This window comes from Salvelinus alpinus, chromosome 9 (assembly GCF_045679555.1).
Source record: "Salvelinus alpinus chromosome 9, SLU_Salpinus.1, whole genome shotgun sequence".
In the NCBI taxonomy this organism is placed as follows: Eukaryota; Metazoa; Chordata; class Actinopteri; order Salmoniformes; family Salmonidae; genus Salvelinus; species Salvelinus alpinus.
In genome coordinates this window covers 64,404,821-64,432,132 of record NC_092094.1, presented here as the reverse complement: position 1 = coordinate 64,432,132, position 27,312 = coordinate 64,404,821, and the positions used below count along the sequence as shown (strand labels likewise).

The following is a 27,312-nucleotide window of genomic DNA, read 5'->3' as shown; positions in this document are numbered from 1 at the left end:
TTAGTCTCAAATAACATGAGAACATATGTTAAAACGAACCACCAACTTTCATGGGTCTTCAATATTCCCAGTTAAGAAGTTTTAGGTTGTAGTGCAGAAAGCAGAGCTTGTCTGCATGGTCCCCTGTCAGTCTGCTCCTCCGCGAAACACAGACCTTATTTGAAGTAGATCAAGACATTCTCTATGGAAGACATGAACGGTAGAAGAAACCCCTTTCAAGTTCAGCCGCAAGTTATTACAGGAATTATAACGCGTCGACTATTTCTCTCTAAACTATATACCTTTGACTAATCCGGAAACTATCACCTCGAAAACAAAACCTTTATTCCGTTCCGTATTTTATTTAACGGGTGGCATCCATGAGTCTAAATATTCCTGTTACATTGCACAACCTTCAATGTTATGTCATAATTACGTAAAATTCTGGCAAATTAGTTCGCAAAGAGCCAGGTGGCCCAAACTGTTGCATATACCCTGACTCTGCGTGCAATGAACGCAAGAGAAATGACACAATTTCACCTGGTTAATATTGCCTGCTAACCTGGATTTATTTTAGGTAAATATGCAGGTTTCAAAATATATACTTGTGTATTGATTTTAAGAAAGGCATTTATGTTTATGGTTAAGTACACAGTGGAGCAATGACAGTCATTGATTGATTGTTTTTTATAAGATAAGTTTAATGCTAGCTAGCAACTTACCTTAGCTTACTGCATTCGTGTAACAGGCAGGCTCCTCGTGGAGTGCAATGTAATCAGGTGTTAGAGCATTGGACAAGTTAACTGTAAGCTTGCAAGATTGGATCCCCCAAGCTGACAAGGTTAAAAATCTGAGGTGGAACGTTCCTAGGCCGTCATTGAAGATAAGAATGTGTTCTTAACTGACTGGCCTAGTTAAATAAAGATTAAATAAAGGTGTAAAAAAAAAAATAATAATAATAATAATCGGCGCCCAAAAATACCGATTTCCGATTGTTATGAAAACTTGAAATCGGCCCTAATTAATCGGCAATTCCGATTAATCGGTCGACCTCTAGTCTCTTCGCAGCAAAATCTGCAGAGTTGGGATGGTTGTATCTCCCATAAATATAACATACAATGGGGTTGCAAGAATTTTGGATAATAATTGAAATTAAAATTGAAAAAAAGTTTTGAATCCAGCGTTGTTTGTGTATCAGTTCATAAACTTTTTTGCAATCTATATGGCACAACTGTACATTGTTTGGTCCTTAAATGAAACTGGTATACTGTTTTATTTAGCACCATTTTCTTTAGCCAACTTTGGTCTTTAATGCAGGGCCGACAGACAAGTTCCTTACTTTCTCCCCCTTCTACTTGCCTCTTCCATTTTTGAGGTAATGCTGCAATTAGTTGCATGTAATTTTGAATAGAGCAGACATTTCTATATATTTTTGTTAGCTGCATGTGTGACAACTCCACCAGCCCTATTTATGATATCATTTACAAAGATTAGACGTTTTTTAATCATTATTTCCCCCCCAATCTATTAGTATATTTGAGTTTAACCATAATATCTGTTGTAATATATTTTCATGTGGATTAAACTGAAATTACAACCAACCTTCTATTGCTTGTTTTAAAAACAGTGATATTTTGGAGATTATCTCATTTTCAAATAACCGAAAGTGAGAGATTGTAATCTGAATAAAGGGAAAAAGGCCATTCTTGAACATGGGGTGAGACATTCTTACCAATCTGCTAGAGAACCAGTTTGGAACTAAGTATAACTTTTATATGACTAAAGCCTTTAGTGAGGTCTAATGCTCTAATTTCTCTCCCTCCGAATTCATATTCATTATAAAAATAGGCCTGTTGTATTTTTTTCTGGCTTGCCGTTGCAAATAAAATTTCAATATTTTTGCTCATATAATAAAAAAAAAACAAGTCGCTAGGTTTAGGCAAGGCCATAAGCAAATAGGTAAAATGGGATATTACTACAGAGATAATCAGGGTGATTTTTTTCTCACAAAAATACAGGTATTTTCTTTTCCACAGTAGCAAGATCTTATCTATTTTTTCCAACTGTCTATTAAAATTTATTGTAGTAAGATCATTTATTTATTTTGGGACATAAATACCGAGTATGTCCACTTCACCGTCACACCATTTATTGGTAAACTACACAGTAAATGTAAAAGTTGTATTTTTACGTGATTGAATATCTAGCTGCATCATTATGGTAGATCTGCTCAGTCAACAAACAACAACACACCTAAAGATTAGCAGAGACAATAGAATGATTGGGAGCTCTTACACAAATTACAGTTCTCAGCTCTCTGGGTGGAGAAATAATATTTGTAAGGCTACGGCCTTCAAGTGTCAAATAAATCCTGTGCCCTGTGGGTCAATTGTATTTTGGGAACTTCGGTTATGTTGGTATGCAGCAGGCTATACAGTCACCAAGACCTGAATAGCCTACCTGAATACTCTACGGAAAAATAGAGTAGGGAGTCTCTGTAAATCTATCTGTGCAATCTCTTTATCTGCTTGTGTCTAGATGTCAAAACCAAAGCAATAATTCAAGAGCATTTCTTTGATTTAACTAGGCATATCAGTTAAGAACAAATTATTATTTACAATGATGCCTTACCAGGGAACAGTGGGTTAACTTCCTTGTTCAGAACAACAGATTTTTACCTTGTCAGCTCTGGGAATCGATCCAGCAACCTTTTGGTTATCGGACCAATGCTCTAACCACTAGGCTACCTGCTGCCCCAGATTTGAAGCTTTGGATATTCTCTGACAGCTGGACACAGGTGTAGGTCCTTGTCCTATACTCTTTGTTTTTAGATATTCGGTCATCAGCATGTGCAGGGCACTCTTTTGTGTGGGAACTATTTGTGGTTGCACATGTGATTGTCTTCATGGTGACAGGGATGGCACGTATGGCTGTATATGCGCTCGTAGAGCTGTATAGAGCGAAGAGTTATGGCTTTATATTAACACAGTCGAATGCGCTACAGCGGTCAAATGTTACGTTCTCAGAAAGTACATCAGACTAATATTAAACACTGGTAGCTATCAGACTAACCCTAGTGTACACACACACGCACACACCACGTGTGGTCATGCTTTCTTTGTAGCCATTTAGCACCACTGTGACGTTGTTATAGGCCTAAGGCACAGTTTTCCATTTACCCCAAATGATGAAAGATAGATAGTTACGTATATCCTGATAAACACTACACAGAAAAATGTCACATTGTGCTAAGGATACCCATGCTTCCAAATCTGCTGGAGTGTAACATCACTGAAACGCAGTTGATACATGTTTGACAAGTTGATGCATCTCATTTAACACCATAGTATACATGTATTATATGACTCATATATTGTCTCATTGTATAGACGGATGAATGTGTGTAAGTGTCTTATATCATGCTTTTTGAAGCTCTCCATGTGTCCTGTAGCCTATGTCTGGCCAGAGGCTGTTCTTTCAGTCAGGAAGCCAAAGGGAAGTCTTACATCTTCAGAAGGACACAAGGTGACTGGAAATATTTAATTAAATGATTTATTCAACCTCAGTGCTTCCATTGCATCCACTGCACTCCACTGCTGTCCTATGCACGGCTATTTATAGCTTTAGCATTAGTGTTTTATCATGCTATGATGACTTTGTATTCTCCCTGCCAGCCATACTCAGTCATTGCGTATGGGGAAAATCTCCCGGGAAACGTTAATGCCGAATGATTTTTGAGCGCGGTCGCCGCGGTGACTCATCTGCCGGAAAAAAGGTAGCTGGCGATGTGAAAACGCTGAGTTTTGCGTTTTCCTGCGGGCTTTTCAGATCAGTGGCTTTTCGTGTGATCCAGCTCGACGAGCCCTAACCTTATCACATGCGTCGTATTCTACTGAAGATGATGTCCTCTGCAGTTTATTGATGAAGATCCAGATTCTGCTTCTTGTATTCCCACTCCATGTAGAAACCAACCATACATGTAGAAGAGTCCTTATTTTGCATGTTGTTTTCAGTGTGTGTGTGTGTGTGTGTGTGTGTGTGTGTGTGTGTGTGTCAGGATCATCATCAGAACAGACCCAATACACCCTGGTTCGACTGTCTGTTGGACTATAGATTCCCACTAGCATATTGTTTCATTGTAGTAGCAATTAACCCTATATATGGCTCCTTGAAGGCTCCTTGAAGCAATGAACCTAAACCCTCCTTTGCAGGGCTGAGAGAATGCTCTTTGTTTTCCACACTTTGCTTTGTTGCATAGCAGTTTGTTGATCTATGTTTGCATCAGCCTGATGGAATCTCGTTGAGGAAGAATCCCCCTAATTAACGATGCCATAAATAACTGCAGTAACACTAGGTGTAGAAGCTGTGCAGTGGCAAATGGGTCAAGTGAAAGTCATGAAAAACCTGCTTATCCATATTAGGCTAGATCTGACTAAAAATTAGGCTAAATGACCAGAGTTTTAATTTATTTGGCAACAGAATGAAATTAATAAAATGTTCATGTGAAATTGTGTCGGTATTTTAGTCGAAATACTAAATCTAAGATAGGTGCATGTGTGACAGTGTTGCCAAGACACATTTTGACAAGTTCCTATCATGTCGTTAGACTGGTCCCTGATCTGCTGTTTGGCATTGACAACGACTATAGTCGTTGGCTATACAACACAAACAGATCTGGGACCAGGCTATCATGTCGTGCTTATATACTGGTTACAGGGATCATGTGGCTCTTTCAGTGCTTTCAATGGGCGAGACTCCTCAGAAGCAGATAGGCTATACAGACCTCCAATCCTTTGAGTGGATGTGGGTATAGGCAAGGTGACTGGGCTGGCGTGATCACATGTTCTCTGTTCTCTCTCTCTCCTTCTCTCTCTGACTTTCTCGCACTCACTCGCTATCGCCTTCTCTCTCTTTCCCTTCCTCTCTCACTCTCACACAAACACACTGTCACGCTCACTCCTTCCATTTCTCTTCACCCACTCAGTTTAATGTGGATTCTTGTGCTTCTGGAATGATTGTTTATTTTTGACCCGTCTGGAGAAGATAGAAGATGAGGTGTGCGTTCCACATGCTCTCCGGCCTCACTAATGCTTTCCTTTCCATGTAATCTCCGCCACTTTTCATTTTATGCAAAAGGATTTCACTTCTACCTCCTCCATTGACACCATCTGCCAACCATGTATTCCTTTGATGACTTCGGGTAAGGATAATTGCCTTTCCCACTGTGTTGCTTTTGCCTTGTCCATCTGCCTCAGAATTTTTCTGTTTATAGTATATGTATCAGGAATAGGCTTGACTTTCTCATCCTAGATGAGAAATGGTTTTGGTAGCTAGTTATTAGATATAAAACTGAAGTTGCTCTCTGCCACAGGGCGGCAGGTAGCCTAGTGGTTAGAGTGTTGGGCCAGTAACCAAAAGGTTGTTAGATCAAATCCCCAAGCTGACGAGGTAAAAAGTTGTCATTCTGCCCCTGAAGAAGTCAGTTAACCAACTGTCTTTGTAAATACACATTTGTTCTTAACTGACTTGCTTAGTTAAATAATAATAAATTGTTGGACATTTTACTATTCAGGTGTGAAGTGTATTGATCAGAGATGTGATTGGACAATGATGTAAATACAGTAATATCAAATGTTTATGGCCTAGAGGAAAATGGTTTTGGTAGGTAGTTCCTATACAAAACGGAGTCTCTCTTTTCAGCTCGGTAAGAAACCATAGAGCTGTTGGCTGTTTGTGTCAGTAAAAGCACTTAATAGTTCCAGGGAGTGTTTCCTTCAATCCACTGAGCTGAGACTGCAGCCAGCTGTTCAGAGGAATGAGTTTGATAAATCTCTCCATTCTTCACGGAGGAAAAGGAGATGAGTTTCAATCAGTGTGTCAGCTTTGCCTCAGAGAGGATTGATCCCATCTTACGCTGGTGTACAGGCTGTCCATGCTTAGGAATGCTAAGCTAATGCTAATTTGTGTAGTATGGTGGGATTCCCACCACAAGCTAGCTGGGTCTCAAAAACAAAGGAGATTAGAAAGACTGGGACCAGGGTTGGGGTGTGCGATTTGTGAGGATTGGATTTTCAGGGTTGTGTTCATTAAGTGCCAAACTGAGAGAGAAAAAACGGAGTTAAACAGGGAAGGACAACCTGGAGATTTCGCTACAGAGTGCCCTATTGAACACAACCCAGGTGATGTAGTCAGTATGCGGGAAGAATAACCTAGGGATGCTTTACATGACATCACTGGGATTTTACAACCTCGTTGTGTTTGTGCATAGTTTCTTGATTTGAAGGAGGGGAATGTAGCTGTTTTATGACTTTCTTGCTAAGGCCCAATACCATGTTTCACACATAGGACTGTGGACAAATCCTTTCTGTCAATGTGTGGGGCTTACAACTGACTGTAGGCGCAATGATGACATAACTCATCTTCGGAAGGAGTAACAGCTTTAGGAACATTGTCACTTGACAAAACTGAATGCATTTACTGCCAAAGAGACCGCGGAACATTTTAATGGTATAATAACAAGCGTATCATATATATTATGCTTATGAGCTTGTGAAAATGACATTTGGTCTGGGAAATAACAGTCCAGATAGAATGACAAGCGTATAGATTTCACTCTGGTCAGGGATCTGCATTCGGGAGGCACAACAGGGCCCTGACAACCCTGGGGAGCTTTGCTGTTGCTGAACCTGCAGTTATTGGCTTTTAAACTACCTCACCCTCTCTCCCCCCCCCATCTCTAACCCTAACTCCCCCTGCTCTCGTTCTCTCTCTCTGACATTCTCTCCCCCTTCTGCTATCTTCCTTACCTTTCAGTTGACGACTGACCCATAACATCAAACAGATAAATTGTGCTAGCCGCTAGCCTAACTCCCCAGTGGTAGTGCTTCCTCAGGCCCATAACTAGCTAGTCGCTACAGTACCAAATTGGCTGCATTTCCCTTTAAGGATAATGATTAGTGACAGATAGGGACCTGCCTTTACAGAGGGCTTGGGGTGGGGGGAAGGGCTGTATCCAGTAGCCATGTGTCTACGACTTACTTACCCCTTTCTTATCCTTGGTGATCAAACACCATGTCATTACTGCAATTCCTTTTTTCCGTTTGGAAGACTTGTAGTCTACTGGGATGACCCACCCATCTCTGATGTGTCTCTCTCCAAGGTGTGATACCAACAATATCTTTGCCACATGCTATATGTTAGCATCATGCCAAATTTCTTTTGATTCCTGGAATGACAGAGTCACTTATAGTAATTCAGGTTGACAATGGCCTATGTTCAGCCTAGTTTGTCCCAATGCTCTGCCCACCAATCCTAACTGAGGAGGACTAATTTAACCAATCCAAAACAGTGGTGCTCTCACCCTCAGCGACTCCTTGTCAACTAGTCAGAGTGTAGCGTAGCTATCATATTGATATTTGAGATTGTTCCGCCTTTTTTCTGACACAACAAGAAATTGTGTTATTGAGTGTGTACAGGGTTGGAGGACGAAGCATGGGACGGCTCATCCACACAGTGTAGTTTAGAGACTGCCCTCTGGCTCATATGTCAACCACCCACCATTACTCAAATCACAACATTCCATTTCCAATTAAGTTGTATGTGTCATGGTACTTTATGTCTGCTGAGATGCGTGTATGTGCTTGTGCATGTGTGCTTGCGTGTACAGTGCATTCAAAAAGTTTTCAGACCCCTTGACTTTTTCCACATTTTGTTATGTTACAGCCTTATTCTGGAATGGATTAAACTGTTATTTTTACACATCAATCTACACACAATAACCAATAATGACAAAGCTATTGTCATGCAATAAAATGCAAATTAATTACTTAAAAATCATACAATGTGATTTTCTGGATTATTGTTTTAGATTCCGTCTCTCACAGTTGAAGTGTACCTATGATAAAAATTACAGACCTCTACATGCTTTGTAAGTAGGAAAACCTGCAAAATCGGCAGTGTATCAAATACTTGTTCTCCCCACTGTAAGTATTCTGACCCTTTACTCAGTACTTTGTTGAAGCACCTTTGGCAGCGATTACAGCCTCGAGTCTTCTTGGGTATGACGCTACAAGCTTGGCACACCTGTATTTGGGGAGTTTCTCCCATTCTTTCTGCAGTTCCTCTCAAGCTCTGTCAGGTTGGATGGAGCGCGTCGCTGCACAGCTATTTTCAAGTGTCTCCAGAGATGTTAGATCGGGTTCAAGTCTGGGCTCTGGCTGGGGCCCTGAAGGACATTCAGAGACTTGTCCCGAAGCCACTCCTGCGTTGTTTTGGCTATGTGCTTAGGATCATTGTCCTGTTGGAAGGTGAATCTTTGCCCTCAGTCTGAGGTTCTGAGTGCTCTCAAGCAGGTTTTCATCAAGGATGTCACTGTACTTTGCTCTGTTCATTTTCCCCTCGATCCTGACTAGTCTCCCAATCCCTGCTACTGAAAAACATCCCCACAGCATGATGCTACCACCACCATGCTTCACCGTAGGGACTGTGCCAGGTTTCCTCCAGACGTGACACCTGGCAGTCAGGCCAAAGAGTTCAATCTTGGTTTCATCAGACCAGAGAATATTGTTTCGCATGGTCTGAGTCCTTCAGGTACCTTTTGGAAAACTCCAAGCGGGCTGTCAAGTGGCTTCCGTTTGTCCACTCGACCATAAAGGCCTGATTGGTGGAGTGATGCAGAGATGTCCGTCTGGACAACTGGATAACTGGATAACTCTGTTGTTCTGTCAGAGTGACCATCGGGTTCTTGGTCACCCGATGGCCCTTCTCCTCCGATTGCTCAGTTTTGGCTGGGTAGCCAGCTCTAGGAAGAGTCTTGGTGGTTCCAAACTTCTTCCATTTAAGAATGATGGAGTCCAATGTGTTCTTGGGGACCTTCAATGCTGCAGAAATGTTTTTGTACCCTTTCCCAGATTTGTGCCTCAACACAATCCTGTCTCAGAGCTCTATGGACAATTCCTTCGACCTCATGGCTTGATTTTTGCTCAGACATGCACTGTCAACTGTGGGACCTTATATAAACAGGTGTGGGCCTTTCCAAATCAAGTCCAATCAATTGAATTTACCACAGGTGGACCCCAATAAGGTTGTAGAAACATCTCAAGGATGATCAAAGGATACATGATGCACCTGAGCTCAATTTCGAGTCTCATAGCAAAATGTCTGAATACTTATGTAAATAAGGTATTTCTGTTTTTTATTTGTAATAAATTTGCTAACATTTCTCAAAACCTTTTTTTGTTTTGGCATTATGGGGTACTGTGTGTAGATTGATGAGGATTTGTATTGATTTAATCCATTTTAGATTAAGGCTGTTATATAACAAAATGTGGAAAAAGTCAAGGGGTCCGAATACTTTCCGAATGCACTGTATATGATTGTCTCTATGTAGACTAATTGACTTGCGTGCCGGACAGATCAACTATATGTATTTGACCTTATTCAGACGGCCCCCTTCCACAAGGTGACAAGTGCAAAGTGCAAACACTCATCACTCCATCATTGTCCCATTGTCTTCAGTGTAAATCCAGTGCTGGATGGCACAGCAAGGGGCATCCCAATTAAAACAGACTATACGAACAGGCCCCTGCATGCTGGGTGGCCATGGCGACAGCTGGCTGGTTTAAGGGAAGGGTGTGTGTATGTTTGGTGTGTATGTTTGGTCTGCACCCTGTCACAGCTGGGTGGGGGGTTGGGGTTGATATGGGCTAATATCCCAGAGGCAAACAGAAGAACAACAGGCGGACAACAGCACTCAGGGGGTGTTGCCTACAGGATCAGCACCACTAGGAGCATCAGCCGTCTGTAATATGATCACAAGCCGTCTGCAGCAGGCCCTACCACAGGCCTTTTAGTGACCTCATCGTCGCTAATCTCTTTGTTGCTGGATTTGTGTTTTACTAGAAAAAAGGGGGCATTTATGGGGGGGGGGTTGGGAGAGTCCCCTCTTAATTAAAAAAAACTGTTTTATGACTACTGTCAAGTTGTTCCCTGGTGGGTTTGAATAATCTTTTGAGGATAATAAAACATCTGATCTGTAGAGTTACATTTTAAAGCGTGGTATGGCATTCTGGAAGCAAGCCCAGTAATGTGACAGTTTTGCCTCAAAAACAAAGAGGGTGTTTTTCAAAAATAATTTTTTTTGTAATCAATATGGATAGCCACCAGCTCCAAGCACTACGGTTCTACATGCCTCAGAGTGTCAGTGATTCTGGACTCTTCTACAGCAACTACTCAGCCAGGTTGGTTGTGCATTCATTTGGCAACACTTCATGATCATTAATGAATAAGCATTAATACATGTTTTTTTTGAACAGTTTGCAAGTTGTTAATAAGCATTTATACATATGCATGAGCATTTATAATGTCTAATTCATTAATGTTTTTATGAAGAGTAACCAACATATTTTACTATGGCCAATTGGCAACTGTTAGGGAGGTTAATGAGAGTGACTTAGTTACTCTAAACAAAAAACTAAAACATTGTAAACTTCTAATGCTAATGTCACTATAGATTCTAATGCATACAGCAGCAAATCCACTGGTGTTAAAATGTTAAATGGACCTTAAATATTCTGGATTCATCTCTGAATATTCTCCCATTTAAAAACAGTATTTTATTATTGATTGAAAGGAATTTATTTCACTGGAATTGTAATGCAATGTCACGACATCCGCCGAAGTCGGTTCCTCTCCTTGTTCGGGCGGCGTTCGGCGGTCGACGTCACCGGTCTTCTAGCCATCACCGATCCACCTTTCATCTTCCATTTGTCTTGTTTTCCCACACACCTGGTTTACATTCCCTCATTACTTGTCGTGTATATAACCCTCTGTTCCCCCCATGTCTGTGTGTGAAATGGTTTGTTGGAAAGTGTTTGTGCACTCTGACTGGTTCGCTTCGGGTTATTTTGTACCCATATTTTGTTGTTCTGGCTGCCGTTGGTTTTGCACATTAAACTGCTCCGGTTATTACCCAGTTCTGCTCTCCTGCACCTGACTTCCCTGCAGCCAGTCACGCACCTCTTACATGCAAACACAAATGTTTTGCAGATGTAAGTGGTTGACAGAACTTTTGAACATTTCTATTTTGACCTACTGAGTACTAACAAAGGTAGCTTCTTCATTCAGGGAATGACAGATGGACTTGACTGAAATGACATGGAAAATGACTGAAATGACATTGTGACTGAAATGACCACGTGACTGAAATGACACATCCAAAGGAATACTTCGAATATAGTCTCTAATCGTTCTAATTTATTAACCCCCTGGTGTTAACGTTATATGTTAAAGCAACCAACAACACCCACTGATCATGATAAGAATAGAACAGCATGTGAATGCTACACTGAACAATCTTTTTTTCAGGGTGCACTATATTCTCTGAATCTCTGAATAGACACTGTATAAGGAACCATGTTTTAATTTACACTCGTATTGAAGAACGGGTACAGGCTAAACTCCACATTGGGTTTCGCTCCAATGCCCTTCTTTATGTTCCTCCTGAAAAGATGGATGGAATGTTTTGTTGCTGTCCCAGATGGAGACGGCTGGATACAGTGAAGACTACTGTTCACTTCGTTTCAGATCTGTGTGTGCTGTCTATAATAGGAGCTGGCTATACAGCACAACTGATCATGAATACAGTACAACTGATTTGGGACCAGGCTTATAGTAGCCTTCACTTTCCTTTTAACTTTTACTTGGTACTCATCCCGGATCCGGGAGCACCCCCCACAGTAAAAAAGCTGACTAGCATAGCCTAGCATAGCGTCACAAGTAAATACTAGCATCTAAATATCATTAAATCACAAGTCCAAGACACCAGATGAAAGATACAGATCTTGTGAATCCAGCCATAATTTCTGATTTTTTAAACGTTTTACAGGGAAGACACAATATGTAAATCTATTAGCTAACCACGATAGCAAAAGACACAACTTTTTTTTCTCCACCATTTTTTTCCTGCATGGGCAGCTATCACAATTTCGACTAAATAAAGATATATATATAGCCACTAACCAAGAAACAACTTCATAAGATGACAGTCTGATAACATATTTATGGTATAGCATATGTTTTTTTAGAAAAATGTGCATATTTCAGGTATAAATCACAGTTCTACATTGCAGCTGCAATCTGAAATAGCGTTGGAAGCAGCCGGAATAATTACAGAGACCGACGTCAATTACCAAAATACTCATCCTAAAACATTTCTGAAAAATACACAGCATACAGCAAATGAAAGACCAACATCTTGTGAATCCAGCCATCATTTCTGATTTTTAAAATGTTTTACAGGGAAGACACAATATGTAAATCTATTAGCTAACCACGTTAGCAAAAGACACCACTTTTTTTACTCCACCAGTTTTTTACTCCATCAGTAGCTATCACTAATTCGACTAAATAAAGATATATATAGCCACTAACCAAGAAACAACTTCATAAGATGACAGTCTGATAACATATTTATGGTATAGCATATGTTTTTTTAGAAAAATGTGCATTTTTCAGGTATAAATCATAGTTTACCATTGCAGCCACTATCACAAAACTCACCAAAGCGACTAGAATAACTACAGAGAGCAACGTGTATTACCTAATTAATCATCATAAAACATTTCTTAAAAATACACAGCATACAGCAATTTGAAATACACAGATCTTGTGAATCCAGACAATATTTCAGATTTTCTAAGTGTTTTACAGCGAAAACACAATATATCGTTATATTAGCATACCACATGAGCTAACATCACCCCAGCATTGATTCAAGGCAAAAAGCGCGATAACGTTATCACCACCAAAATATATTAATTTTTTCACTAACCTTCTCAGAATTCTTCAGATGACAGTCCTGTAACATCATATTACACAATGCATATAGAGTTTGTTCGAAAATGTGCATATTTAGCATCACAAATCGTGGTTATGCTATGTAATCAGTCAAAACATGGCATGCATTCTGGCCGGCGCCATCTTGGAAGGGCACCTAAGTTTACGATTATTTATCGATTAGATTGACTAAAAAAATACAGGTTGGACAGCTAATGAAAGATGCATTGGTTATTAATGCAACCGCTGATTTAGATTTTTAAAATTAACGTTACTAGACATACAGTGTGCGTTACAGCCAGACTAGTGCCGCAATAATGGCCGAAAAATGCGTTTACATTTTTCCACATAAATACGGAATAAAATCATAAATAGCTCTTACTTTTGGACGAGCTTCCATCAGAATCTTGGGCAAGGTGTCCTTTTGTCCAAAAGAATCGTTGCTTTGTTGTAAAACGTCCACTTCAACTTCGGAACTAGCAGCTAACAATAGCTACGTGGCACACACATGTCCAAATCCTCAAACGCAATACTACGAAAATTCCGAAAATAGCAATATACTCGCATAAACTGATATAAATCGGTTTCAAATAACTTCGTTATGATGTTTCTAACACCTATATCGAATTAAATCACAGACGGATATATCTTAGCCCGAATACAAGAGCTATTCAACATGCCATTCTGATGTCCTCTCTTGCGCCTTGGCGAGCGTCCAAAAGAACGTACATGTCACTCCATTGCCTTTTATAAACTCTGAGAAATACGTAGAGACTCCATTCCACTTCTCATTGGTTACTGACATCCAGGGGAAGGCGGGTGCAGTTCATTTCGATCCATAGGGCACACACAGAGCTTTAAACTGATCTGAGAACAGAGACAATTTTTCTGACCTTCGCATGTCCTGTCATGATTTTCGCTGTAGAAAGAGTTCTGGTTCACCCACAGACATAATTCAAACGGTTTTAGAAACTAGAGATTGTTTTCTATCCAATAGTAATAATAATATGCATATTGTACGAGCAAGAATTGAGTATGAGGCAGTTTAATTTGGAGACGATATTTTCCAAAGTGGTAACAGCACCCCCTGTATTGAAAAAAGGTTTTAAACATGCGTTGTGCATATGACATCATACTGGTTGCTTAGTGAGTACTGCTTCCTCCTGATTTGGCTCACACCAAGGCTCGAACCCAGGACCCATCTGCCTTTCTAGCACACATGACCACCCTCCAAAAGCATCTTACCAGTCAGTACCACTTGAAAAGCTAGCTTTTCGCCAGTGCAAGTTGGGACTCTTCAGGCTGAGGAGTAAGTTTCACACATCCCCACGTGCTACACATACATTAGAGACTGGGAAGAAACCAATGTGATTTAACCTGATTAAGTCGAGAATATGTTTTTGTAGCGTCAAATGGAAATTTGCTCGACTTTTGTCTAGTTTGCGTGACACTAGTTTGGACACCATTCGATAGTTCTTCATTTAGGACAGAGGCACACACAATTTGCACAAACTGTCTACCATTAAAATGTTCATTGAATGTTCTTGCTGAATAGCATGGATGTATACCTTCATCATTTGTTGCCGAAAATCAACCCAGCAATATGGTACTCTGTTTCACTTCAGCTGAAGTCAGTGTCACTCATGCCAAACACTAATGTGCCAGCCATTGACCTACATACAAAGTGGTCCAAGTCAGCTTTAGCTGTTTCTGTTAGTTTGAGTGGGAGTTATAGTTTATAGAACATGATATCACAGTGGTGAACACTGGACAGCAACAGTATCTGAGTGTTATTGAACATCATTGGTTTTAGACACTGCAATTTGGGTGGTACTTTGGCTGGTGGGTTGTGGTGGAGGAGGCTTAGAACTGTGTGTGTCGTTTTTTCACAAGCAAGGACATTTAGCTAAGAAGATAAGCACATTAATGGAGCAGGAGGAAAAGACCACACATCCCTCTCTCCTGTATATGGCTTATTTCTCATCCATTCAACGTGCTATACTTTCATATGTAAGAGTGGTGGGGGCAGGGTAAAACATTGAGCTCGTCCTGTCACGTTCCTGACCTCAATCCTCGTACTTTATGGCATTATTGTGCAATATTTGAAATAGTCTCCAAGAAGTTTACTATTGTCTGAAAATGGTCTTGGCAGTCTGTTCCTTATATAACCACACTTGCCACCAGGTCTTCCAACAGAGTGGAGTTCAATAGGTTACACCGTAACAAAACATTTTGGAATGAAAAAACAAGTGTTTATTTTTGGACAAAATCATGTAGTTCCTGTTTCTGTCCATTTTCTACCGTTTGGTGCCTAATGAATACCACCCAGGCCTTCTGGGAAGTTGCAACACACAATTACTGAAGGCTTCTGTCCTCGCAGAACTCCCTTCCAGTGGGACTTTCTCTGTGCTGAGATTACAGCCCGGTGCCTAAATGAGAGTTAAGCCCTAGTTAATTTAGCCTTAAAACGGGAGTGAGGTAACGATCTCCTCGGAAGTCGCTTGTAATCCCGCCACTGAGTTGCTCTCTGTCAGCTGGTGCGTGTGTGTGGTGGAGCTGCCCAAAAATGATTATACTGCACTGCACTCTGGGAAAAACACTAGAGTGTATAATCCACTCTATCCCCTCCCTGCTGCCCTCTCTTTAATAACAGGGAAGGAACCACTTCTCCTTTTTTAATTCATTCCCCAAAATGTGCATGCTGCTGTTTTTATTCATCGTCGGTGTGTGGAGCAAGGAGTCAGGGAGGGTACAGAATACAGACTGAATGGGAGAGGAAACGTGAATTAAGTCTGCTGTTCTAATGGGAGTCCCCCGCTACTGCTGATGGTTTCATTCTCACTGGTCTCTCTACTACACCTGAGGATGAGTCTACCTGTCTGTGTAAGACGAGAGACAATGCTGCACTCCACAGCATGCATGTGTGGGACCTGTATTGAGAGACTCTTATTTTGACAGCGTAGACTCTGGCTCTGAAGTATGGAGCAGGGGTTGCTGGGAGATCTCCAGCTTAGATTTTAGTGCCACTGCAGGTGCACGATCTCTGCTTTTATTCTTTGTATTTTATTTCTCCCCTTTAGGCTGGATAGTCTCTAATTAAACCTTGAAGTCTAATACTGAAGTCAGTGTCCCTGGATCTTCATTTTTTCTATCATCAGCCTTACATTTGGAGGCATCTGTGGGATTTCTTAATCTGCCTTACACATTTTTCATTACAGGTCTCGTACTTTATTTTCGGCTTTGCACTTGATGTGACTGAAATGTGAACTACAATTAGCAGACTAGCAGACATAGCATTGTTGCCCAGTAAACAGGGAGTGAGAGAGAAAGGCCTTACCAATCAAATACTGTAGCTCACATGATGCAGCAGACAGCGAGAGTGATGCCGTGTCGTGTTCTATTATTTGGGTCTGTTCGGGTACGTTCCACTGAACCAGCAGCATTAAACAATTACCCTGCCTGGCAACAAAGTGTTTGCCCACTGGCTGGGTGGTCACCACCTAGGGTTGTTGTCCTCTCACCGATTGATGCCCCCTCTGCCTCCAGGGTTCCCATGGAAAGCCTGAATTGTTCCCAGGCAAAATGTTATTTATTGGTCACGATGGGGAAATTAGGCCAACAACTTCTGTGCCAAACCGGCATCCTGCTTTTAGAAAAAACGCTGCCCCTTACCTTACTATTCATTTAACCCATCCCCAATTTGAGTATTCCTGGACAAAGCCGGTAAACCAGGAGTGTGCACACTGTAGTAAAAACATTTTGCAACGAAAAATAGCGTTTCTTATTGGACAAGTTCAGGTTAGTACATCCCTGTTTCTGCCATTTGCTTCCGTTTGCTTCCTAGTGAATACATCCCAGAACTGTACTACCAGAAAGTACTCAGCTAATGGATGGGGTACATACAGTACATTACACTGAAACCCAACATCCATGTTACATGAAAGACCCTGTGTATGTACAGCAGAGGCTTGCTTAATGTGTGTGTGTGTGTGTGTGTGTGTGTGTGTGTGTGTGTGTGTGTGTGTGTGTGTGTGTGTGTGTGTGTGTGTAGGGGCAGAGCTTGCTTAATTCCAAAGGCTAGAAACATGGTGGCCTCCTTTATCCAGCTCACCCATGAGGCTTATTTGACATGGTTAAGCACTCAATGTAGCAGAAGCCTCCATCCAGCATCTCACTCCCACTCGTCTAGCTAGAACATGTCTGGAGGCTAGCATTATCACAACTTCTGCCTCAAGGTCCTTATAAGCCATCGTAATGGATGTTGTACTACCTCTGTGTAATAGCTATTTCAAGGTATCCCCAAAGATAAAGAAAATACCGTATTATGATAGTGATGTGTCTGAGCACTCCTGTCCAATCCCAGTAAGCAAAACTGGTTGTAAAGATGTCATTTCAACAGCAAAACTGGTTGAAAGTAAGTTTTTCTCAGTGGGATAGGCCTATACACTTACACAGGTACAGGGGTGATTTTAATTGTATTTAACGACATTGTTATTGACTGGCTATATTGTTTTGAGTGTTATTGTCACGTTCCTGACCTGTTTTCCCTTGTTTTGTATTTATTTAGTTGGTCAGGGCGTGAGTTGGGTGGGTTGTCTATGTGTGATTTTCTATGTTGGGATTTTGTGTTCGGCCTGGTATGATTCTCAATCAGAGGCAGCTGTCAATCGTTGTCCCTGATTGAGAATCATACTTAGGCAGCCTGGGTTTCACGTGTGTTTTGTGGGTGTTTGTTTTCCGTGTCAGTAGTTGTGCCACACGGGACTGTTTGTCGGTTAGATTCTCTTTTGTTATTTTGTTTCGTGTAGTGTTCAGTTTATTTGATAATAAAACATGGACACTTTCCACTCTGCGTCTTGGTCCGATCCCTACACCTCCTCTTCAGACGAAGAGGAGGAAATCAGCCGTAACAGTTATATCGAATGGATGTTTGTAACGTCCTGACCAGAGTTATTATGTGTTTTGCTTGTTTAGTGTTGGTCAGGACGTGAGCTGGGTGGGAATTCTATGTTGTGTGTCTAGTTTGTCTGTTTCTGTGTCCAGCCTAATATGGTTCTCAATCAGAGGCAGCTGGTAATCGTTGTCCCTGATTGAGAATCATATATAGGAGGCTTGTTTGGTGTTGGGATTTTGTGGGTGATTGTTTCCTGTCTCTGTGTTTGTGTTCTGCACCAGATAGGACTGTCTCGGCTTTCACGTTTGTTATTTTGTTATTTGTTAATGTTCACCGTTTATCATCTTATTAAACATGTTGAACAATAACCGCGCTGCATTTTGGTCCTCTCCTTCATCCCAGGAGGAAAGCCGTTACAATGTTCCTTAAAACGAAATAAGTCACACAAGTCTCCTATAGATATTACACACACATAGCCTGTCAATGTCCATTTAATTATTCAGGGATGTTTAGAAACAAAGACCCCATATTATTGTCTGTTTTGTTCCCCTGATAATTCTGTTGATTTGTGTTTTTTTATCAATATTTTGACTAGAGGTCGACCGATTTTATGATTTTTCAACGCCGGTACCGATTATTGGGGGGCCAAAAAAGGCCGATACCAATTAATCGGACGATTTTTTAAAATGTATTTGTAATAATGACAATTACAACTATACTGAATGAACACTTTTCTTTTATGTTAATATAATACATCAATAAAATCAATTTAGCCTCAAATAAATAATGAAACATGTTCTATTTGGTTTAAATAATGCAAAAACAAAGTGTTGGAGAAGAAAGTAAAAGTGCAATATGTGCCATGTAAAAAAGCTAACGTTTAAGTTCCTTGCTCAGAACATGAGAACATATGAAAGCTGGTGGTTCCTTTTAACATGATTCTTCAATATTCCACTGCGATGCAGTGGTCTAGGGCACTGCATCGCAGTGCTAGCTGCGCCACCAGAGTCTCTGGGTTCGCGCCCAGGCTCTGTCGCAGCCGGCCGCAACCGGGAGATCCGTGGGGCGACGCACAATTGGCATAGCGTCGTCCGGGTTAGGGAGGGTTTGGCCGGTAGGGATATCCTTGTCTCATCCTTGTATGTAAAAATGTAATAAAATGTATGCACTCTACTGTAAGTCGCTCTGGATAAGAGCGTCTGCTAAATTACTAAAATGTAAATGTAAAATGTAAATGTAAAATTCCCAGGTAAGAAGTTTTAGGTTGTAGTTATTATAGGAATTATAGGACTATTTCTCTCTATTTTCTATCTATTTATACCATTTGTATTTCATATACCTTTGACTATTGGATGCTCTTATAGGCACTTTTTTTCACAGTGTAACAGTATAGCTTCCGTGCCCCTCCTCGCCCCTACCTGGGCTCGAACCAGGAACACATCGACAGCCACCCTCGAAGCATCGTTACCCATCGCTCCACAAAAGCCACGGCCCTTGCAGAGCAAGGGGAACAACTACTCCAAATCTCAGAGCGAGTGACGTCACCGATTGAAACGCTATTAGCGCGCACCCCGCTAACTAGCTATCCATTTCACATCGGTTACACCAGCCTAATCTCGGGAGTTGAAAGGCTTGAAGTCATAAACAGCTCAATGCTTGAAGCACAGCGAAGAGCTGCTGGCAAACGCACGAAAGTGCTATTTGAATGAATGCTTACGAGCCTGCTGCTGCCTAGCAACGTTCAGTCAGACTGCTCTATCAAATATCAAATCATAGACTTAATTATAACATAATAACACACAGAAATACGAGCCTTTGGTCATTGGTCGAATCCGGAAGCTATCATTTCGAAAACAAAACGTTTATTCTTTCAGTGAAATACGGAACCGTTCCGTATTTTATCTAACGGGTGGCATCCCTAAGTCTAAATATTGCTGTTACATTGTACAACGTTCAATGTTATGTCATAATTATGTACAATTCTGGCAAATTAATTACGGTCTTTGTTAGGAATAAATGGACTTCACACAGTTCGCAACGAGCCAGGCGGCCCAAACTGCTGCATATACCCTGCATATAACCTGAGAAGTGACACAATTTCCCTAATTATAAGAAATTCATGTTAGCAGGCAATATTAACAAAATTTGCAGGTTTAAAAAATATATACTTGTGTATTAATTTTAAAGAAAGGCATTGATGTTTATGGTTAGGTTTGGTGCAACGACAGTGCTAAATCATCACCCGTTTGGCGAAGTAGGCTGTGATTCGCTGAGAAATTAACAGGCACTGCATCGATTATATGCAACGCAGGACACGCTAGATAAACTAGTAATATCATCAACCATGTGTAGTTAACTAGTGATTATGTTAAGATTGATTGTTTTTTATAAGATAAGTTTAATGCTAGCTAGCAACTTACAACTTACAGCTTCTTGCTGCCCTCGCGTAACAGGTAGTCAGCCTGCCATGCAGGCTCCTCGTGGAGTGCAATGTAAGGCAGGTGGTTAGAGTGTTGGACTAGTAACCGGAAGGTTGCAAAAACGAATCCCAGAGCTGACAAGGTAAAAAGTCGTTCTGCCCCTGAACAAGGCAGTTAACCCACCGTTCCTAGGCCGTCATTGAAAATAAGAATGTGTTCTTAACTGACTTGCCTAGTTAAATAAAGGTGTAAAAAATAAACACAGATTTCCGATTGTTATGAAAACTTGAAATCGGCCCTAATTAATCGGCCATTCCGATTAATCAGTCAACCTCTAATTTTGACTTTTATTCATGACTTGGACATGAAAAGTGCTTATCCTTTTTTAAAAGGTGTAGTCTTGAGTATAAGGCAGACCGACAGGGTTTAAGCCCATAGTGACTGACAAGGAGAGCCACAGTCGCCACTTACGTCCTCACTTAACTTCTACATTAATGTGGATGCAACCATGATATTTCTGCATCTGTAACTTTCTCACTCATCATTATTCACCATTCATTCAGGATTATCCGTAATCATGGTAGCATCCACATTAATGAAGAAGTGTTTAGAAACATATTCTATTTTTATTTACAAGCTCTTTACAAGCTCTGACGAAGGCCGTGGGGCCGATACGTAAGCTTATTAAATATCGGTGATACTATCAAGAGCAGTGTGCGGTTTCCTTTTTCCTTCATTTTTATTTACAATAAAAGTGACTCCAAAATGACACAATACATTATTTTTTATTCATTTCTATTGGGCACAAAATAATCTGAAACACAACCAAAACAAACAGCAAATGCATCCAACACACAAGCTTGATGTAGTTGGTGTGTGCTATGAATGTGGGACCAAATACTTAACTTTTTACTACTTTAATACACAAGTGAATTTGTCCCAATACTTTTGGTCCCCTAGAATGGGAGAACTATGTACAAAAAGTGCTGTAATTTCTAAACGGTTCACCCGATATGGAAGAAACTACCCTCCGCTGACAGTCTGCACCTTAACCTCATAGCCATTGTATCATTTCAAATCCAAAGTGCTGGAGTACAGAGACAAAACAAACCAAAAATGTGTCACTGTCTCCAATACTTTGAGCTCGTTGTATACTGTTTATGATTTGGAGGTGCAGTGCAGTATGCGACCTACGAGAACCGGTCATGGATCAGGAAGCTGTTGGTGTTTGTATACACAGCCACTACCACCAAGCGCTAATATTAGCATTCTCTAACCACAAACCAGTCAGTGTAGAGTAAAGGATGTTATCAGGAAGCAAGGTAAGACCCAAGTGCAGATGTTGTGAACTAACAATGTTTATTGTAACCGGTGCAGGCAAACGACAGGTCAAGGCAGGCAGGGGTCGATAATCCAGAGTAGGAGCAAAGGTACAGGACGGCAGGCAAGCTCAGGGACAGGCAGAGTGGTCGGGCGGGTGGGTACAGGGTCAGGACAGGCAAGGGTCAAAAACCAAGAGGACGAGAAAAAGCGAGGCTGGCGAAAGACAGGAGCTGACAGGAACAAGCACTGGTAAGCTTGGCAAACAAGACGAACTAGCACAGACAGACAGAAAACACAGGTATAAATACCCAGAGGATAAGTGGGGAAGATGGGCGACACCTGGAGGAGGTGGAAACGAGCACAAGGACAGGTGAAACAGATCAGTGCGTGACACATGTGGTTGTTGTACAGCAAGTATCCTCATTAAGAGTGGTCATAACCCAAAATTATATTCACAGCTGTGTATTCATAGCTGTAATGTGGTTACAAAAGCACTATCTTCTGTAGGGGTGTAAGTCTGTGGTAGAAGACAGGAATCTGAATTGAGAGTGACTAGCCTACATTAAATAAAAAATACGAAAAACGTAACATTTGCACCCCCATTTTTTTTATTTTTAAATGCAATAAAATAACAATAACGAGGCTATACAAGGAGTACTGGTACCGATTTAATGTGCTGGGGTTACGAGGTAGTTGAGGTGATTGAGGTAATATCTACATGTAGGTAGGGGTAAAAGTCACTAAGCAATCAGGATAGATAATAAACAGAGTAGCAACAGCGTGTGTGTGTGTGTGTGTGTGTGGCGTCAATATGTGTGTGTGTGTGTATGTGTGTGAGTGTGTGTTGGAGTGTCAATGTAGCAGTAGTGTGTGTGCGCATAGAGTCAGTGCAAAAAAAAAGTCTGGGTAGGTATTTGATTACCTGTTCAGCAGTCTTATGGCTTGTGGGTCGAAGCTGTTCAGGAGCCTTTTGGTCCCAGACTTGGACGCTCCGGTACAGCTTGTCGTGCGGTAGCAGAGAGAACAGTCTATGACTTGGGTGGCTGGAGTCTGACAATTGTTGGGGCCTTCCTCTGACACCGCCTGGTAAGAGGTCCTGGATGGCAGGGAGCTCGGCCCCAGTGACATTCGAGGAGCCTACAGTCGTTAAGCTTTAAGTTGCATCACATGCGATGATTGAGCAATGTCAGTCAGACAAATTGACGGCGCTATGCTTTATTTCTGACTTAGCCTGGTAGGGTACTGAAACCAATGCTTCACAGAGAAGGCATATAAACCCTCGACCCCAAATGACTCCAGAAATAGGGCTTGTTTTTGTAAGGGGATCTGTCAGACACTAAAGAACTGAGTATCTCCTCAGGGACATGGGTGGTCTCTGTACTGTGTAGAAGCGCCTGTTATGTGGTTAGATTGAGCCCAACTCAATTTAGAACCAGATAGACCATAAAGATATATTCTAAGTCCCAGTAATGTCTTTGAAAGCTTTGAGTAAGGAAATCCATCATGTGTAGACTCGGGATATCCTCCATTGCTAAGTCCTACTTGACTGAGGAAGATGACTGGTGAACTATGCCCACAGTTGAGTCTAAAACATGTTGGGTTCTACCTGTGGTTGCCAGGATACCAGAGAGGCATAAGCTTGTTTTCTATAAGGTTTTGCTTATTTTGGATTTATTTGAATGGCTTTTATTGATCCCATATTGATTGAGTTATTGAATCAATTGAGCCCAAGACTTCCCTATTTTGAATGTGGTAAATGAAGATGCTCTCAAACCTTCTCCTCCATGTATTGCTGTTAGCCTTTAGTTATTAGCTGTTAGCCTTTGCTTCTTTTGCTGAGATATTATTTCACCTACTGTGTCAAACTAAACCTCACTCAAAACCTCAAATGAAGCACGGCACTGTTGTCTGCTGCGCTAACTGGCTGAGATGTCACATAAAGGGTAAACCAAACTTGCTATATCCGATTGCATGTTCAATGTCTCCTCAAGGACGTAATTACTGTGCAATGATTGGATTTTTAGATTATCTGTAATTGATTGATTACCACGCTGCGCTTCAATTTAATTTGAAAAGCACTGGCAAGGATAGTGATGGTGACTGGTTGTGTGATGACTGTCAGATGGTTGTGTTATGGTTGATACTGAAGAGTAGTGAGGATGTGTTAGTAATCAAGGAGGGACAGCTGTCAGTCCCTGTCCTGCGGCATTCTTTCAGAGCCTGAACATCTAATATTGTTGTAGTGTATTGCGCTGGCCTGATTACACATCTGCCATAGTTGCTGGAACGGACAGTGTGAAAACAAACTATCTGAGCTGTTCGGGTCGGGGTGGCACAATAGTGTGAAAACGGTAGTAGATGTTGGTACAAGAGGTTCTGAATCCTGCACTCATACTGCCTCACCCATTCGCTGTGCTGAGACATGGCTGAAGTGTCAGTCTCCATGTTCTTCACCTCCTAGGGAGGAAGGAGATCACAGAGGAAGGCCACATGCCGGCATTTGAACACTAGTGATGTCCTAGGGGCCTTAGAGTCAGATGACCCATTGTCTGTCTCTGTGGTGGAATCTTGATTTAGCTGCGATATTTTAAATACTTTATTTTGGATATCGAAAAGGCTTTCTATGTTGAGGCACCCACTTTGCAAAATATTTCCTTTAAGAATTGGTGTCTTGAAATGACAGCTGTGAATGCAGTGCTAATTTGCCAGTCTGTACAATAAAGACTAAGAATGTTGGGTCGCCTGAAGTAACTGAGTAAGATAATTATTTAAAGCAGTTAGCTCAAATAGCAGAGCTTCGCAGGTCCCTTTGGTATTCAAGGTGAACATTTTAAAACTTTTTGTCACTTCACAGTCCCCTGAGGGCATAAGCCAATCTCACCTTTTAGAGCTCTATGTGTGAAACATCAATACCCTGTCATGCTGTCAGGAATATCACACCATATTGTTATTCACACTCTTAAATCAGAGTTTTCCTGATCAGGGTTTCAAGATCAGCGTTCATCCACCTCTGGCCTGCTCGCCTCCCTACCTCTGAGGAAGTACAGTTCCCGCTCAGCCCAGTCAAAACTGTTCGCTGCTCTGGCACCCCAATGGTGGAACAAACTCCCTCACGACGCCAGGTCAGCGGAGTCAATCACCACCTTCCGGAGACACCTGAAACCCCACCTCTTTAAGGAATACCTAGGATAGGATAAAGTAATCCTTCTAACCCCCCCCCCCCTTAAAAGAGTTAGATGCACTATTGTAAAGTGGTTGTTCCACTGGATATCATAAGGTGAATGCACCAATTTGTAAGTCGCTCTGGATAAGAGCGTCTGCTAAATGACTTAAATGTAAAATGTAATCAGCAACACACACCCTTCCGCCCACGTCTCCAAACATTCTGGCATATCCCAACTAGCACATGTTCCGAGAACCATTACATTTTAGTCATTTAGCAGACACTCTTATCCAGAGCGACTTACAGTAGTGAGTGCATACTTTTTCCTGTTGGTCCCCCGTGGGAATCGAACCCACAACCCTGGCACTGCAAGCATTTCTTAGACTTTGGTGAGAGCATGGTTGTCCTATGGTTATTTTGAATAAAACCTTCCCACAACTTTCTGGGATAGCTGCTTGGCTTTGGAACATCCTCAGCGTATTTGAGAAGCTTTTAATCCTGGTATTTCATTACAGAACGTGTCAGAGCAGTTCAAATATGGTTACATTTCATTTCAATTTTGGAAATGTTCTAGGAACATTTTCTAACTGGTTTGACATTGGAAATGTTCTCAAATAGTCCAGAGAACGTGAAGAAAAACTTCTCCTGTGGGAAAGCAAAACGTTTCCTCGTGGTTCTACTGAAAGTTCTTAAATTGTTTTGAGAACGATAAGAAAACTTTCCATACGCCTCCCGAGTGGTGCAGCAGTCTAAGGCACTGCATCGGAGTGCTTGAGGCATCACTACAGACACGGGTTCGATTCCAGGCTGTGTCACAACCGGCTGTGACTTAAGTCCCATAGGGGGGCGCACATTGGCCCAGCGTCGTCCGGGTTAGGGGAGGGTTTGGCCCGGGGGGGCTTTACTTGGCTCATCGTGCTCTAGCGACTACTTATGGCGGGCTGGGTGCCTGCAGACTGACTTGTCGTCGTCAGTGGAACAGTGTTTCCTCCGACACATTGGTGCAGCTGGCTTCCAGGTTAAGCGGGCAGGCGTTAAGAAGCGCGGTTAGACGGGTCATGTTTCGGAGGACGCACGATTCGACCTTCGCCTCTCCTGAGGTGGTTGGGGGGTTACAGCGATGAGACAAGATTGTAATTGGATATCACGAAATTGGGGCGAAAAAAGGGGTTTAAACAACAAAGAAACATATACATTCCGTTCTCAGCATTCGGTTCTCGCCAATTAAACTGAACAGCTTTGTATGCGTATAAAACATGGCATGGTAGTTCCATCCTGGTGGCCCAGTGGACTAATTCCATAGACAGAGAACATAAGATAATAGGTTTGATTCTCACTGATGCGGTGTCACAATAAAAAAGAAACGTGTTTGCATGATTAATGGCTAAGGAAAGGAATTTGCATGTGTTCTATCTGTGCTTGTAGTTCAAAAACGTGAACCCAAAATAAGCTAGCAGTGTTATTAAAAGTATTATTGAAACATTCAGTGAAAGATTTAAGGAAGTTATACAAAAACCTCCAAATAACCCATCATTTCTGTTCCCATAGCGTTAATAAAACCTCCCAGGGAAACTTTCAAGGAACCAGAGTAAAACGTTCTCAGAAAGAAATTGAGGATTTTTTTTTTTTTTTTTTTTTTTTTTACATTAACCCTATGTCTTTGTTGTTGACCTCTAACCCTTGTGTCTTCCTCCTCCACAGTGAACAGAGTATCTGCCAAGCCCGCGCCTCGGTCATGGTGTACGATGACGCCAGTAAGAAGTGGGTGCCAATCAAGCCGGGACAGCAGGGCTTCAGCCGCATCAACATCTACCACAACACGGCCAACAACACCTTCCGCGTGGTCGGGGTCAAACTACAGGACCAGCAGGTACACACACACACACACACATTTCTATGGTGAATTTGTCTGTTCTAGTCATTTCTATGGACCTACATATGTGACGTAGATATGGGGGAAGACATGTCACACTCCAAGCCTATTCATCTTCATCACACACACTGGCTTAAGGATAATAATAGAGATAGAGTCCATCTCTTATGCAATCTCTTTCAAATTCAGCACTGTGATAAAAATAAAAAAGCAAACAATGTTTTTGAAATGTACCAGTAATCTCTATGGCACTATTGATGGGATTCAATCTTGTACACTGATCTAAGCTGACAATAGTATTTGACAAGTAATGAATGAATGATGAGTACTTGGCTGTCTCTCTCTCAGGTAGTGATCAACTACTCCATAGTAAAGGGGCTGAAGTATAATCAGGCCACACCCACCTTCCACCAGTGGCGTGATGCCAGGCAGGTGTACGGTCTCAACTTCGCCAGCAAGGAGGAGGCCACCACCTTCTCCACCGCCATGATGTTTGCCCTCAATATGCTCAGCTCGCAAGACGGAGGTGGGACCCTTTCCAGTGTGGCAGTAACCTGCATGTCAGTCTGTTTATGTCACAGTCAAAGGGTTTAGCCGTAGCTGAAACTGATGAATGTTAATTGTCAGTTGTACTCAACACAAAATGCTAATCTTTTTATCCAGTCATTTGTGGCCAGTTTAACTCCACTATCATCCCAGGATTGTTGGATCAACAAAATATTTTGTTGAACATGTTTAGGTTGTTGTAAGATATAATATATCTTAAATGACCAGGTATAAGATATCTTATAGATATAATCTATTTTCAGAAAGGATTTCAACCTTT

At 41.5% G+C, this 27,312-nt stretch overlaps 1 protein-coding gene across 4 annotated transcripts in view; it reads left to right on the top strand.

The window, feature by feature from the left end:
- Positions 1 to 27,312, top strand: part of LOC139530464 (ena/VASP-like protein) — a 90,398-nt gene that overhangs the window by 3,913 nt on the left and 59,173 nt on the right. The window contains exons 1-3 of one of the 4 annotated variants that reach the window (XM_071326918.1): positions 4,828 to 5,179; positions 26,315 to 26,483; positions 26,835 to 27,012. In XM_071326918.1, coding sequence (XP_071183019.1) covers positions 5,157 to 5,179; positions 26,315 to 26,483; positions 26,835 to 27,012 — 370 coding nt within the window. In that variant the 5' untranslated portion in view covers positions 4,828 to 5,156. Of the gene's footprint in view, positions 1 to 4,827; positions 5,180 to 26,314; positions 26,484 to 26,834; positions 27,013 to 27,312 lie in introns of those variants that run through there. The other 3 variants (XM_071326915.1, XM_071326917.1, XM_071326916.1) reach the window with 3 other exon arrangements.